The sequence below is a fragment of the Piliocolobus tephrosceles genome, chromosome 16, assembly GCF_002776525.5.
Source record: "Piliocolobus tephrosceles isolate RC106 chromosome 16, ASM277652v3, whole genome shotgun sequence".
Taxonomy (NCBI): domain Eukaryota; kingdom Metazoa; phylum Chordata; class Mammalia; order Primates; family Cercopithecidae; genus Piliocolobus; species Piliocolobus tephrosceles.
In genome coordinates, this window is record NC_045449.1 from 26,317,911 (window position 1) to 26,330,030 (window position 12,120).

The window sequence follows — 12,120 nt, forward strand, 5'->3', positions numbered from 1 at the left end:
TTGTCTCTACTTTTCACTAAGGGGCTGTGAGTCAAGTTTATGTGTCAACTTGACTGGGCCACAAGGTGCCCAGATATTTGGTCAGACATTACTCTGGGTGTTTTGGGATGAGATTAACATTTAAATGGGTAGAATGAATAAAGCAGATTGCTTTACTAGGGAGCATTTTCCACCTGCCACGCTCTCAGAAAATTAAGTTGGAAGGACACATAAGATGGCCCGGGACTGAGTACATGTCTGGTCAAAGGTCAGCTCCCCACATTGCCTTGTATTCACTGGAAATGTACTAAATGCCACTGAATTGTGTACTTCAAAATGGTAAATTTTCTATTATGTATATTTTACTACAATAATTTTTTAAGGAAGCAGTGGAAATTTTATCTACATGAGATTTGGGTGGAGGGGATAATTTAGTGAAAGAAATGAATCAGAGCCAGAGATCACTCAGAGAAACCCGAGCCCCAGGAACCCCGCCGCAAGTGAACTAGACTCGGAGGACAATGCCACAGGGCCAGAATCAAGTTACAGAAAGAGAAGCAAATGAGCGAATTATTGTCATTGTTATGATTTTTATTCCATGGCTCTATTCCACTAGCATAGCACTGACTATAAACCAATCATAAAGCTAGGTGCAGTGGCTCATACCCGTAATTCCAGTACTTTGGGAGGCCAAGGTGGGTGGATCACTTGAGCTCAGGAGTTCGAGACCAGCCTGGGAAACATGGTGAAACCGTCTCTACAAAAAGATGCAAAAAATTAGCCGAGCTTGGTGGCGCCCACTTGCAGTCCCAGCTATTTGAGAGGCTGAGAGATGAGAGGGCTGCTTGAGCCCAAGAGGTCGAGGCTGCAGTGAGCCATGATCACCCCACTGTACTCCAGCCTAGACAACAGAGTGAGACCCTGTCTCAGGAAAAAAAAAAAAAAAACTATCATAAGACACCATACAATCGTATTGTGAAATAAGAAAATAATACTGCCGGATGTGGTGGCTCATGCCTGTAATCCCAGCACTTTGAGAGGTCGAGGCACGTGGAACACCTGTCAGGAGTTCAAGACCAGCCTGGCAAACATGGTGAAACCCCATCTCCACAAAAAATACAAAAATTAGCTGGGCATGGTGGCATGCACCTGTAATCCCAGCTACTTGGGAGGCTAAGGCAGGAGAATCACTTGAACCAGGAGGCAGAGGTTGCAGTGAGCCAAGAGGTCACTAGAGGCAGAGGTTGCACTCCAGCCTGGGCAACGGAGAGACTCTGTTAAAAAAAAAGAAAAAGAAAAAGAAAAAAGAGACAGAGAGAGAAAGAAAGAGAGAGAAAGGAAAGGAAGAAAATAATACCATATTTCATTGGTTGTAAGATGTCCATCCTTTCACAATCGAACAATTCTGAAATTGGGGTGCATCTTATAATTAATACTATATCATAGTTGGCAGCATTTTTTTCTTTTTTTATTGTTGGCACATGAAAAAACAATGCTTCTTACAATTATTATGTGACATCTTAGAATCTCTGAAATACTGTAAATAGGAGAACAAGAACCATTTAGTCTGCTTCTCTGTGGTCCATCTCAGGAAAGTAAACTTGGACATGTCCTCAGCTCTGCATCCACACAGAACATAGGGATGTTCTGATGGTGGAGTGCAACACTGGGGGCCATTAACGGCCTGCTGCCCTGACCGCCTCTATTTATTAAGTCCAACCCCAGCCCTCCAAAGGCCTGCACAGCTGGGCAAGATATATCTAGAAAAGGAAATTAGTTTCTCAGATGTGTGGTGTTTGCACAGGAAGTAAAACATGGTGTTTATTCCAGAGCCCTGCATCCTGCACTTAGGAGCAGCCTTTCACCCTTGGAGGGCCACACAATGACTCAAGGCTCACAGCCCCCCAGGGCTGGAGGACAGCCCATCTTTGTGGGGGGTGGAGGATGGTTAGCAATTACCTAGGAAATGTTTTGCAGTACTTTTAAGGGAGTGTTGTTCTTGAGATCAGCAAACCCAGGCCTCGTCCCCAGTCACCTTGGAGGTCTCTCCCCGACTGCCTTTAAACTCAGGCCTAGTTTCTCTTACCGTGGCTGCCTACCTGAGGCCTTGCTGGGAGTGAAATGACTGTGGCAGGGCAGGGAGGCCTCATCTAGGCCCAGGAGGCTAAGGCTAAGCACTACCCCTCAAAGGCATATGGTATACCAGCAGGAATCAGGGACATGGTGGCCAGATAAAACATCTGGGTGTCCTGTATTTTTATTTCCTAAATATGGCAACCTTCATCAGGAGGCGGCCCAAAGGCCATGAATTTCTGGATCCCCATGGCCACTGAACACAGTTGTCCTCTCACTGGAGCCAGCATGGAGGCTCCAGGCTGGGGGTTGCCCTCACTCCTCACAACCCTGTGGCCCCAGGCACCTTGCAGGCCACTCACCCTTTCTGCCCTGAGTCTCAAAAGCTGCCTCTTTCAAACCAGAGAATTCAGCTAATAAGCCTGGCAGGGCTGGCTTCAGGGCATGTGTGGGAGGCACAATAATGATCCCCAAAGATATCCAAGTCCTAATCCCTGGAACCTGTGAACTTTAGTGTTATACGCAAAAGGAATTTTGCAGATGTGGTTAAATTCAGAAGTTTGAGAGTATTCTGGATTATCCAGGTGGGCCCTAAATGCAATCACAAGTGAATTTACAAGAGAAAGTCAGAGGTTTTAACTACAGAGGAAGCAGGAGATGCAGAAGCAAGAAGCTGAAGTGATGCGAGGAAGGGGCCCTGAGCCAAGGCATGCAGGCAGCCTCCAGAAGTTGGAAGAAGGAAGGAAACAGATTCTCCCCAAGAGCCTCCAGAGGGACGCAGCCCTGCCAACACCTTGATTTCAGCCCAGTGAAACACATTTCAGACCTCTGGCCTCTAGAACTATGAGAAAACAAATCCATATTGTTTGAAGGAGTCTAGTTTGTGATAATTCGTTACCATTTGCACAAGGCCCATGCTCTGAAGGGCCCCATGCTCTTTTTGATGCTCAGCTCATGCTTCTTTGAAACTCCAATTTTTGAAAAGGGAGCCCCACATTTTCATTGTGTACTGGGCCCTGCAGTAACTGGTCCTGGAGCCTCCCACCCTTACCCCTACTAAATCAAACACATCACTTGGAACATTAGCATTGCTGAAAAATACATGAGTCAGAAAGGCCTTCTTTTCATAATAAAGCAATCATAGACATTGTAGGAGAGAGTACAAAATTCACATTAATTTAAGGGGTAAAACAAGAGACTTCAATTGTTTTTTTTAACCTCACAAATATTACTTCTGGCCAAATACCCAGGCCCACAAGGGGAGGCATTAGTCCTCCTTTGCCATCAGGGTAGCCACCCTGGAGCAGCCACAGCATTTCTCACTCTCCACCCAGTCTTCTCACGATGCCACCTCCAGGAAGCTTCTGAGAATTGGTCACAGAGGGTTGGTGCCCCCATTCCAGCCCACTCTTTCTACATCAAAACTCCTTGGATTCTCCTGCCTCTCTCATGGCTTCTGTCCCCAATATGCATAGCTCCACTGGCATATTTGTAGCACAGACCCTGTCTGGGACTCACTGTTCAGCTGTCCCAGCCTGGGCCCCTGGGTTAAGGTCATGGCTTGTTCAGCTGGTGTTGGAAGGAGACTGCCTAGGATTTGAAGTCACAGAGCTGAGGGTTCAAATCTTGGCCCTACCAAAGGCCAGGGACATATTCTTTCAGTTATCCAACCATTGTTCAACACCTGCTACATGGCTAGTGCTGTCATAGACAAGGGTAACACAGCAGCTTGTTGGATTATATGTTTCTGACTAAGTATGGTTGCCACCCCTTCTACTGCCTTCTCTGTAGAAGGAATGCCAAGAAGCACATTTCCCAGGACCTCCTCCTTTGTTTGTTTCTGGGTTAAAGCCTGTTAATGAGAAATATTCAAACAAGTTTTGGAAGGCAAAAGAGGAGAAGTCATTTTTCTCCAAAAGGTTGTGGGCTGACTTATGGGCAGATGGTGGGCATGAAGTCTGCAGCAACTCAGCTTCTTGGAAGTTCTTTAAGATTTGCACAGCTGAACTCGGTGGTGGCCACTTCGCAGACCAGACTTCGCTTGTTTTCGTGCGCCTCGCTCCGCTTTTCCTCCGCAACCATGTCTGACAAACCAGATATGGCTGAGATCGAGAAATTCGATAAGTCGAAACTGAAGAAGACAGAGACGCAAGAGAAAAATCCACTGCCTTCCAAAGAAACGATTGAACAGGAGAAGCAAGCAGGCGAATCGTAATGAGGCGTGCGCCGCCAATATGCACTGTACATTCCACAAGCATTGCCTTCTTATTTTACTTCTTTTAGCTGTTTAACTTTGTAAGATGCAAAAAGGTTGGATCAAGTTTAAATGACTGTGCTGCCCCTTTCACATCAAAGAACTACTGACAACGAAGGCCGCGCCTGCCTCTCCCATCTCTCTTATCTGGCTGGCAGGGAAGGAAAGAACTTGCATGTTGGTGAAGGAAGAAGTGGGGTGGAAGAAGTGGGGGTGGGACGACAGTGAAATCTAGAGTAAAACCAAGCTGGCCCAAGGTGTCCTGCAGGCTGTAATGCAGTTTAATCAGAGTGCCATTTTTTTTTTTTTTTTTTGTTCAAATGATTTTAATTATCGGAATGCACAATTTTTTTAATATGCAAATAAAAAGTTTAAAAACTTAAAAAAAAAAAAAAGATTTGCACAGCTTTGGCATTTCCAAGATGGCCAAATAGGCCAGTCTACAGTTCCCAGTGCGAGCAACACAGAACACAGGTGATTTCTGCATTTCTGACTAAGTTTTGAAGAGCATAGTGGTTCTCCCAGCACGGAGTTTGAGATCTGGGAACGGAAAGACTGCCTTCTCAAGTGGATCTGTGACCCCTGAGTAGCCAAATTGGGAGACACCTCCCAGTAGGGGCTGACTGACACCTCATACAGCTGGGCGCTGGAAGGATCAGGTAGCAACATTTGCCGTTTTGCAATATTTGCTGTTCTACAGCCTCCGCTGGTGATACCCAGGCAAACAGGGTCTGGAGTGGACCTCCACCAAACTCCAACAGACCTGCAGGTGAGGGTCCTGACTGTTAGAAGGAAAACTAACAAACAGAAGGGATATCCACACCAAAACCCTATCTGTACATCACCATCATCAAAGACCAAAAGTGGATAAAACCACAAAGATGAGGAGACCAGAGCAGAAAAGCTGAACATTCTAAAAATCAGAGCGCCTCTTCTCCTCCAAAGGAAAGCAGCTCCTTGCCAGCAACGGAACAAAGCTGGATGGAGAATGACATTGAAGAGTTGAGAGAAGAGGGCTTCAGATGATCCATAATAACAAACTTCTCCAAACTAAAGGAGGATGTTCAAACCCATCACAAAGAAGCTAAAAACCTTGAAAAAAGATTAGACAAATGGCTAACTAGAATAAACAGCATAGAGAAGAACTTAAATGACCTGATGGAGCTGAAAACCATGGCACGAGAACTACGTGATGCATGCAAAAGCTTCAGTAGCCGATTCGACCAAGTGGAAGAAAGGGTATCAGTGATTGAAGATCAAATGAATGAAATGAAGTGAGAAGAGAATTATAGAGAAAAAAGAGTAGAAAGAAACAAACAAAGCCTCCAAGAAATATGAGACTATGTGAAGAGACCAAATCTACGTCTGACTGGTGTACCTGAAAGTGACAGGGAGAATGGAACCAAGTTGGAAAACACTCGTCAGGATATTACCCCAGATAACTTCCCCAACCTAGCAAGGCAGGCCAACATTCAAATTCAGGAAATAGAGAGAACACCACAAAGATACTCCTCGAGAAGAGCAACTCAAAGACACATAATTGTCAGATTCACCAAAGTTGAAATGAAGGAAAACACGTTAAGGGCAGCCAGAGAGAAATGTCGGGTTACCCACAAAAGGAAGCCCATCATACTAACAGCGGATCTCTCGGCAGAAACTGTACAAGCCAGAAGAGAGTGGGGGACAATATTCAACATTCTTAAAGAAAAGAATTTTCAACCCAAAATTTCATATCCAGCCAAACTATGCTAAGTGAAGGAGAAATAAAATTCTTTACACACAAGCAAATGCTGAGAGATTTTGTCACCACAAGGCCTGCCTTACAAGAGCTCCTAAAGGAAGCACTAAACATAGAAAGGAAAAGCTGGTACCAGACACTGCAAAAACATGCCAAATTGTAAAGACCATCAATGGTAGGAAAAAACTGCATCAATTAATGAGCAAAATAACTGGCTAACATCATAATGACAGGATCAAATTCACATATAACAATATTAACCTTAAATGTAAATGCACTAAATGCTCCAATTAAAAGACGTAGACTGGCAAATTAGATAAAGAGTCAAGACCCATCAGTATGCTGTATTCAGGAGACCCATCTCACATGCAGAGACACACATAGGCTCAAAATAAAGGGATGGAGGAAGATCTACCAAGCAAATGGAAAACAAAAAAAAGAAAGCAGGGGTTGCAATCCTAGTCTCTGATAAAACAGACTTTAAACCAACAAAGATCAAAAGAGACAAGGCCATTACATAATGGTAAAGGGATCAATTCAACAAGAAGAACTAACTATCCTAAATATATATGCACCCAATACAGGAGCACCCAGATTCATAAAGCAAGTCCTTAGAGACCTACAAAGAGACTTAGACTCCCACACAATAATAATGGGAGTCTAATGTTGACCCCACTGTCAACATTAGACAGATCAACGAAGCAGAAAGTTAACAAGGATATCCAGGAATTGAACTCAGCTCTGCACCAAGCAGACCTAATAGACAGCTATGGAATTCTCCACCCCAAATCAACAGAATATACATTCTTCTCAGCACCACATCACATTTATTCCAAAATTGACCACATAGTTTGAAGTAAATCACTCCTCAGCAAAGGTAAAAGAATAGAAATTATAACAAACTGTCCCTCAGACCACAGTGCAATCAAACTAGAACTCAGGATTAAGAAACTCACTCAAAACCACCCAACTGCATGGAAATTGAACAACCTGCTCCTGAACAACTACTGGGTACATAATGAAATGGAGGCAGAAATAAAGATGTTCTTTGAAACCAATGAGAATAAACACACAACATACCATAATCTCTGGGACACATTTTAAGAAGTGTGTAGAGGGAAATTTATAGCACTAAATGCCCACAAAACAGGAAAGATCTAAAATTGACACCTTAACATCACAATTAAAAGAACTAGAGAAGCAAGAGCAAACACGTTCAAAAGCAAGCAGAAGGCAAGAAATAACTAAGATCAGAGCAGAACTGAAGGAGATATAGACACAAAAAAACCCTCAAAAAACCAATGAATTGAGGAACTGGTTTATTGAAAAGATCAACAAAATTGATAGACTGCTGGCAAGACTAATAAAGAAGAAAAGAGAAAAGAATCAAATAGACATAATAAAAAGTGATAAATGGGATATCACCACCGATCCCATAGAAATACAAACTACTATCAGAGAATACTATAAACACCTCTTTGCAAATAAACTAGAAAATCTAGAAGAAATGGATAAATTCCTGGATAAATACACCCTCCCAAGACTAAACCAGGAAGAAGTTGAATCCCTGAATGGACCAATAACAGGTTCTGAAATTGAGGCAATAATTAAGAACCTACCAATCAGAAAAAGTCCAGGACCAGACAGATTCACAGCCAAATTCTACCAGAGATACAAAGAGGAGCTGGTACCATTCCTTCTGGAACTATTCCAATCAATAGAAAAAGAAGGAATCCTCCCTAACTCATTTTATGAGGCCAACATCATCCTGATACCAAAGCCTGGCAGAGACACAACAAAAAAAAGAGAATTTTATACCAATATCCCTGAGGAACATTGATGCAAAAATCCTCAATAAAATACTGGCAAACCAAATCCAGCAGCACATCAAAAAGCTTATCCACCACAATCAATTTGGCTTCATCCCTGGGATGCAAGGTTGGTTCAACATACGCAAATCAATAAACGTAATACATCATATAAACAGAACCAAAGACAAAAACCACATGATTATCTCAATAGATGCAGAAAAGGCCTTCGATAAAACTCAACAGCCCTTCATGCTAAAAGCTCTCAATAAACTAGGTATTGATGGGATGTATCTCAAAATAATAAGAGCTATTTATGACAAACCCACAGCCAATATCATACTGAATGGGCAAAAACTGGAAGCATTTCCTTTGAAAACTGGCACAAGACAGGGATGCCCTCTCTCACCCCTTCTATTCAACATAGTGTTGCAAGTTCTTGCCAGGGCCATCAGGCAGGAGAAAGAAATAAGAATATTCAATTAGGAAAAGAGGAAGTCAAATTGTCCCTGTTTGCAGATGACATGATTGTATATTTAGAAAACCCCATCATCTCCCCTCAAAATCTCCTTAAGCTGATAAGCAACTTCAGCAAACTTCTCAGGATACAAAATCAATGTGCAAAAATCACAAGCATTCCTATACACCAATAACAGACAGAGAGCCAAATCATGAATGAACTCCCATTCACAATTGCTTCAAAGAAAATAAAATACCTAGGAATCCAACTTACAAGGGATGTGAAGGACCTCTTCAAGGAGAACTACAAATCCCTGCTCAACAAGATAAAAGAGGACACAAACAAATGGAAGAACATTCCATGCTCATGGATAGGAAGAATCAATATCGTGAAAATGGCCATACTGCCCAAGGTAATTTATAGATTCAATGCCGTCCCCATCAAGCTACCAATGACTTTCTTCACAGAATTGGAAAAAACTACTTTAAAGCTCTTATGGAACCAAAAAAGAGCCCGCATTGCCACAACAATCCTAAGCCAAAAGAACAAAGCTGGAGGTATCACACTACCTGACTTCAAACTATACTACAAGGCTACAGTAACGAAAATAGCATGGTACTGGTACCAAAGCAGCAAGGTACTTGTACCAAAACAGAGATATAGACCAATGGAACAGAACAGAGCCCTCAGAAATAATACCACACATCTACAACCATCTGATCTTTGACAAACCCGACAAAAACAAGAAATGGGGAAAGGATTCCCTATTTAATAAATGGTGCTGGGAAAACTGGCTAGCCACATGTAGAAAGCTGAAACTGGATCCCTTCCTTACATCTTATACAAAAAATAATTGAAGATGGATTAAAGACTTAAATGTTAGACCTAAAACCATAGAAACCCTAGAAGAAAACCTAGGCAATATCATTCAGGCCATATGCATAGGCAAGGACTTCATGACTAAAACACCAAAAGCAATGACAACAAAAGAAAAGCCAAAATTGATAAATGGGATCTAATTAAACTAAAGAGCTGCTGCACAGCAAAAGAAACTACCATCAGAGTGAACAGGCAACCTACAGAATGGGAGAAAATTTTTACAATCTATCCATCTGACAAAGGGCTAATATCCAGAATCTACAAAGAACTTAAACAAATTTACAAGAAAAAAATCAAACCCATCAAAAAGTGGGCAAAGGATATGAACAGACACTTCTCAAAAGAAGACATTTATGCAGCCAACAGACACATGAAAAAATGCTCATCATCACTAGCCATCAGAGAAATGCAAATCAAAACCACAATGAGATACCACCTCATACCAGTTAGAATGGCGATCATTAAAAAGTCTGGAAACAACAGGTACTGGAGAGGATGTAGAGAAGTAGGAACACTTTTACACTGTTGGTGGGACTGTAAACTAGTTCAACCATTGTGGAAGTGTGGCAATTTCTCAAGGATCCAGAACTGGAAATACCATTTGACCCAGTCATCCCATTATTGGGGATATACCCAAAGGATTATAAATCATGCTGCTATAAAGACACATGCACACGTATGTTTATTGTGGCACTATTCGCAATAGCAAAGACTTGGAGCCAACCCAAATGTCCATCAATTATAGACTGGATTAAGAAAATGTGGCACATATACACCATGGAATACTATGCAGCTATAAAAAAGGATGAGTTCATGTTCTTTGTAGGGACATGGATGAAGCTGGAAACCATCATTCTTAGCAACCTATCACAAAGACAGAAAACCAAACACTGCATGTTCTCACTCATAGGTGGGAATTGAACAATAAGAACATTTGGACACAGGGTGGGGAACATCACACACCAGGGCCTGTCATAGGGTGGAGGAAAGTGGGGAGGGATAGCATTAGGAGATATACCTAATGTAAATGACGAGTTAATGGGTACAGCACACCAGCATGGCACATGTATACGTATGTAACAAACCTGCACTTTGTGCACATGTATCCTAGAACTTAAAGTATTAAAAAAAAAAAAAAAAAAAAAAAAGATTTGCACAGCTTCTACGAGGGCTCTCAAGAATTACTTTCTTTGTTGCTCCAGACTAAGATAACTGACAACAAGTTCCAGTGTTTCTCAAAATCCACTGTGGCCTCCAGGTGAGCTCTTAGAGAACCCCCCACTTCACTGTAACCAGCTGAGTAACAAGCTGAGAACACCAATGATTGCCCTGATCTGTACTCCCCAGCCTTCCTGACAACTGTGTAAGCCTCTAATCGCACAGATTAAAACCCTTTGTGTGGAGTGTTACAAAGTGTAGCTTCCGTTTCCCTGACCAAACCATGGCTGAAACCAGCAGCCCACAAAGCACAGTCCCTGTCCTCGTAAGTGTTTGTATCTCTAGTGCTGGGGCAGACCTTAAACATTTAAAGGAATAAATAAAGGCTACTTTGGCCAGGGTGGTCAGAGGGGCCCTGTCTGAAGGTGACTTCTGATCTGAGACCTAAATGATCCAAAGGAGATAGCCACAAGAAAATCCAGGACAAAATTTTTCCAGGCAGAGGGAACAGCATGTTGAAGGGCCCTGATGTGGGAATAAAGGTGGCATGTTCAAGAAATAGCAAGAGGTCTTCACTACTAACCAAGCTAGAGCAGCCCACTCTACCTCCCACCCACCAGTAGTGCCCAATCACTCCTTTATCTTTGAGAACCTATACTGTCTTCAGTTATCTTGCTCAGCTGTATGTTTACTGGATTACTGTTCATCTACCCCTATTACCATGTAAGTCCGTAAGACCAGAGGCTTTGTCTTTTTTGTTTTGTTTTGTTTTGTTTTGTTTTTTGAGACAGAGTCTCGCTCTGTCACCCAGGCTAGAGTGCAATGGCGCGATCTCGGCTCACTGCAACCTCCGCCTCCCAGGTTCACGCCATTCTCCTGCATCAGCCACCTGAGGTAGCTGGGACTACAGGCACCTGCCACCATGCCCAGCTAATTTTTTTTTATACTTTTAGTAGAGACAGGCTTTACCATGTGCCAGGATGGTCTCGACCTCCTGACCTCGTGATCTGTCCACCTCGGCCTCCCAAAGTGCTGGGATTACAGGCGTGAGCCACCGTGCCCGGCCTACATGTTTAATAAATGTTTGGTAAATGAACCAACAAGTGAATAAAGCGTGACAAATGCCATAAATGAGATATGTTCAAGGTGTAATGGAACTCGAAGGAGCACTGACTCTGCAGGGGCTGGGATGTGGACCGTAAAGGCTTTTCTTACTGACAATATATGTGTGTGTCACGCTGATAAAAGAGAATAAGAACGGGGGAGCAGAAAAGGGGTCTTTGGCTTTGCACTTGTGCCTCTGTTTATTATCAAAGGACCGGGATCAGTGTGGTTCAGTCTGCTGCAAACATCCTCCCAGGCATTAAGTTGGAAAGGAGTTGCAAGGCTTAATTATTGCTGGCCCTCGGACAATATATTTCTCCTATGAATAGAAGCCACGTAAGCTTCAAAATCAGAAATGCCTCCAGGTGTGTTGGGAGAAGGGGTGTGATGGGAAGACATTTGTATCTGCATTAACATGGATCTGCGTGGATGGCAGGTGAGACATAGATAGACATTTTTCTTTCTTTTCTTTTTTTTTTTTTTTTTGAGATGGAGTTTCACTTTTGTTGCCCAGGCTGGAGTGCAATGGCGTGATCTTGGCTCACCGCAACCTCTGCCTCCCAGGTTCAAGTAATTCTTCTGCCTCAGCCTCCCAAGTAGCTGGGATTACAGGCATGCACCACCACGACCAGCTAATTTTGTGTTTTTAGTAGAGACGGGGTTTCTC

General features: G+C 42.8%; 1 protein-coding gene across 1 annotated transcript; it reads left to right on the top strand.

Annotated features, from left to right (window-relative positions):
• Window positions 1-4,062: 4,062 nt before the first annotated feature.
• On the top strand, window positions 4,063-4,701 carry LOC111520249 (thymosin beta-4). Its single transcript, XM_023182856.2, has one exon. It carries the CDS (start codon window positions 4,133-4,135, stop codon window positions 4,265-4,267), a length of 135 nt encoding a protein of 44 aa, XP_023038624.1. The 5' UTR covers window positions 4,063-4,132; the 3' UTR covers window positions 4,268-4,701.
• The last annotated feature ends 7,419 nt before the right edge of the window (window positions 4,702-12,120 follow it).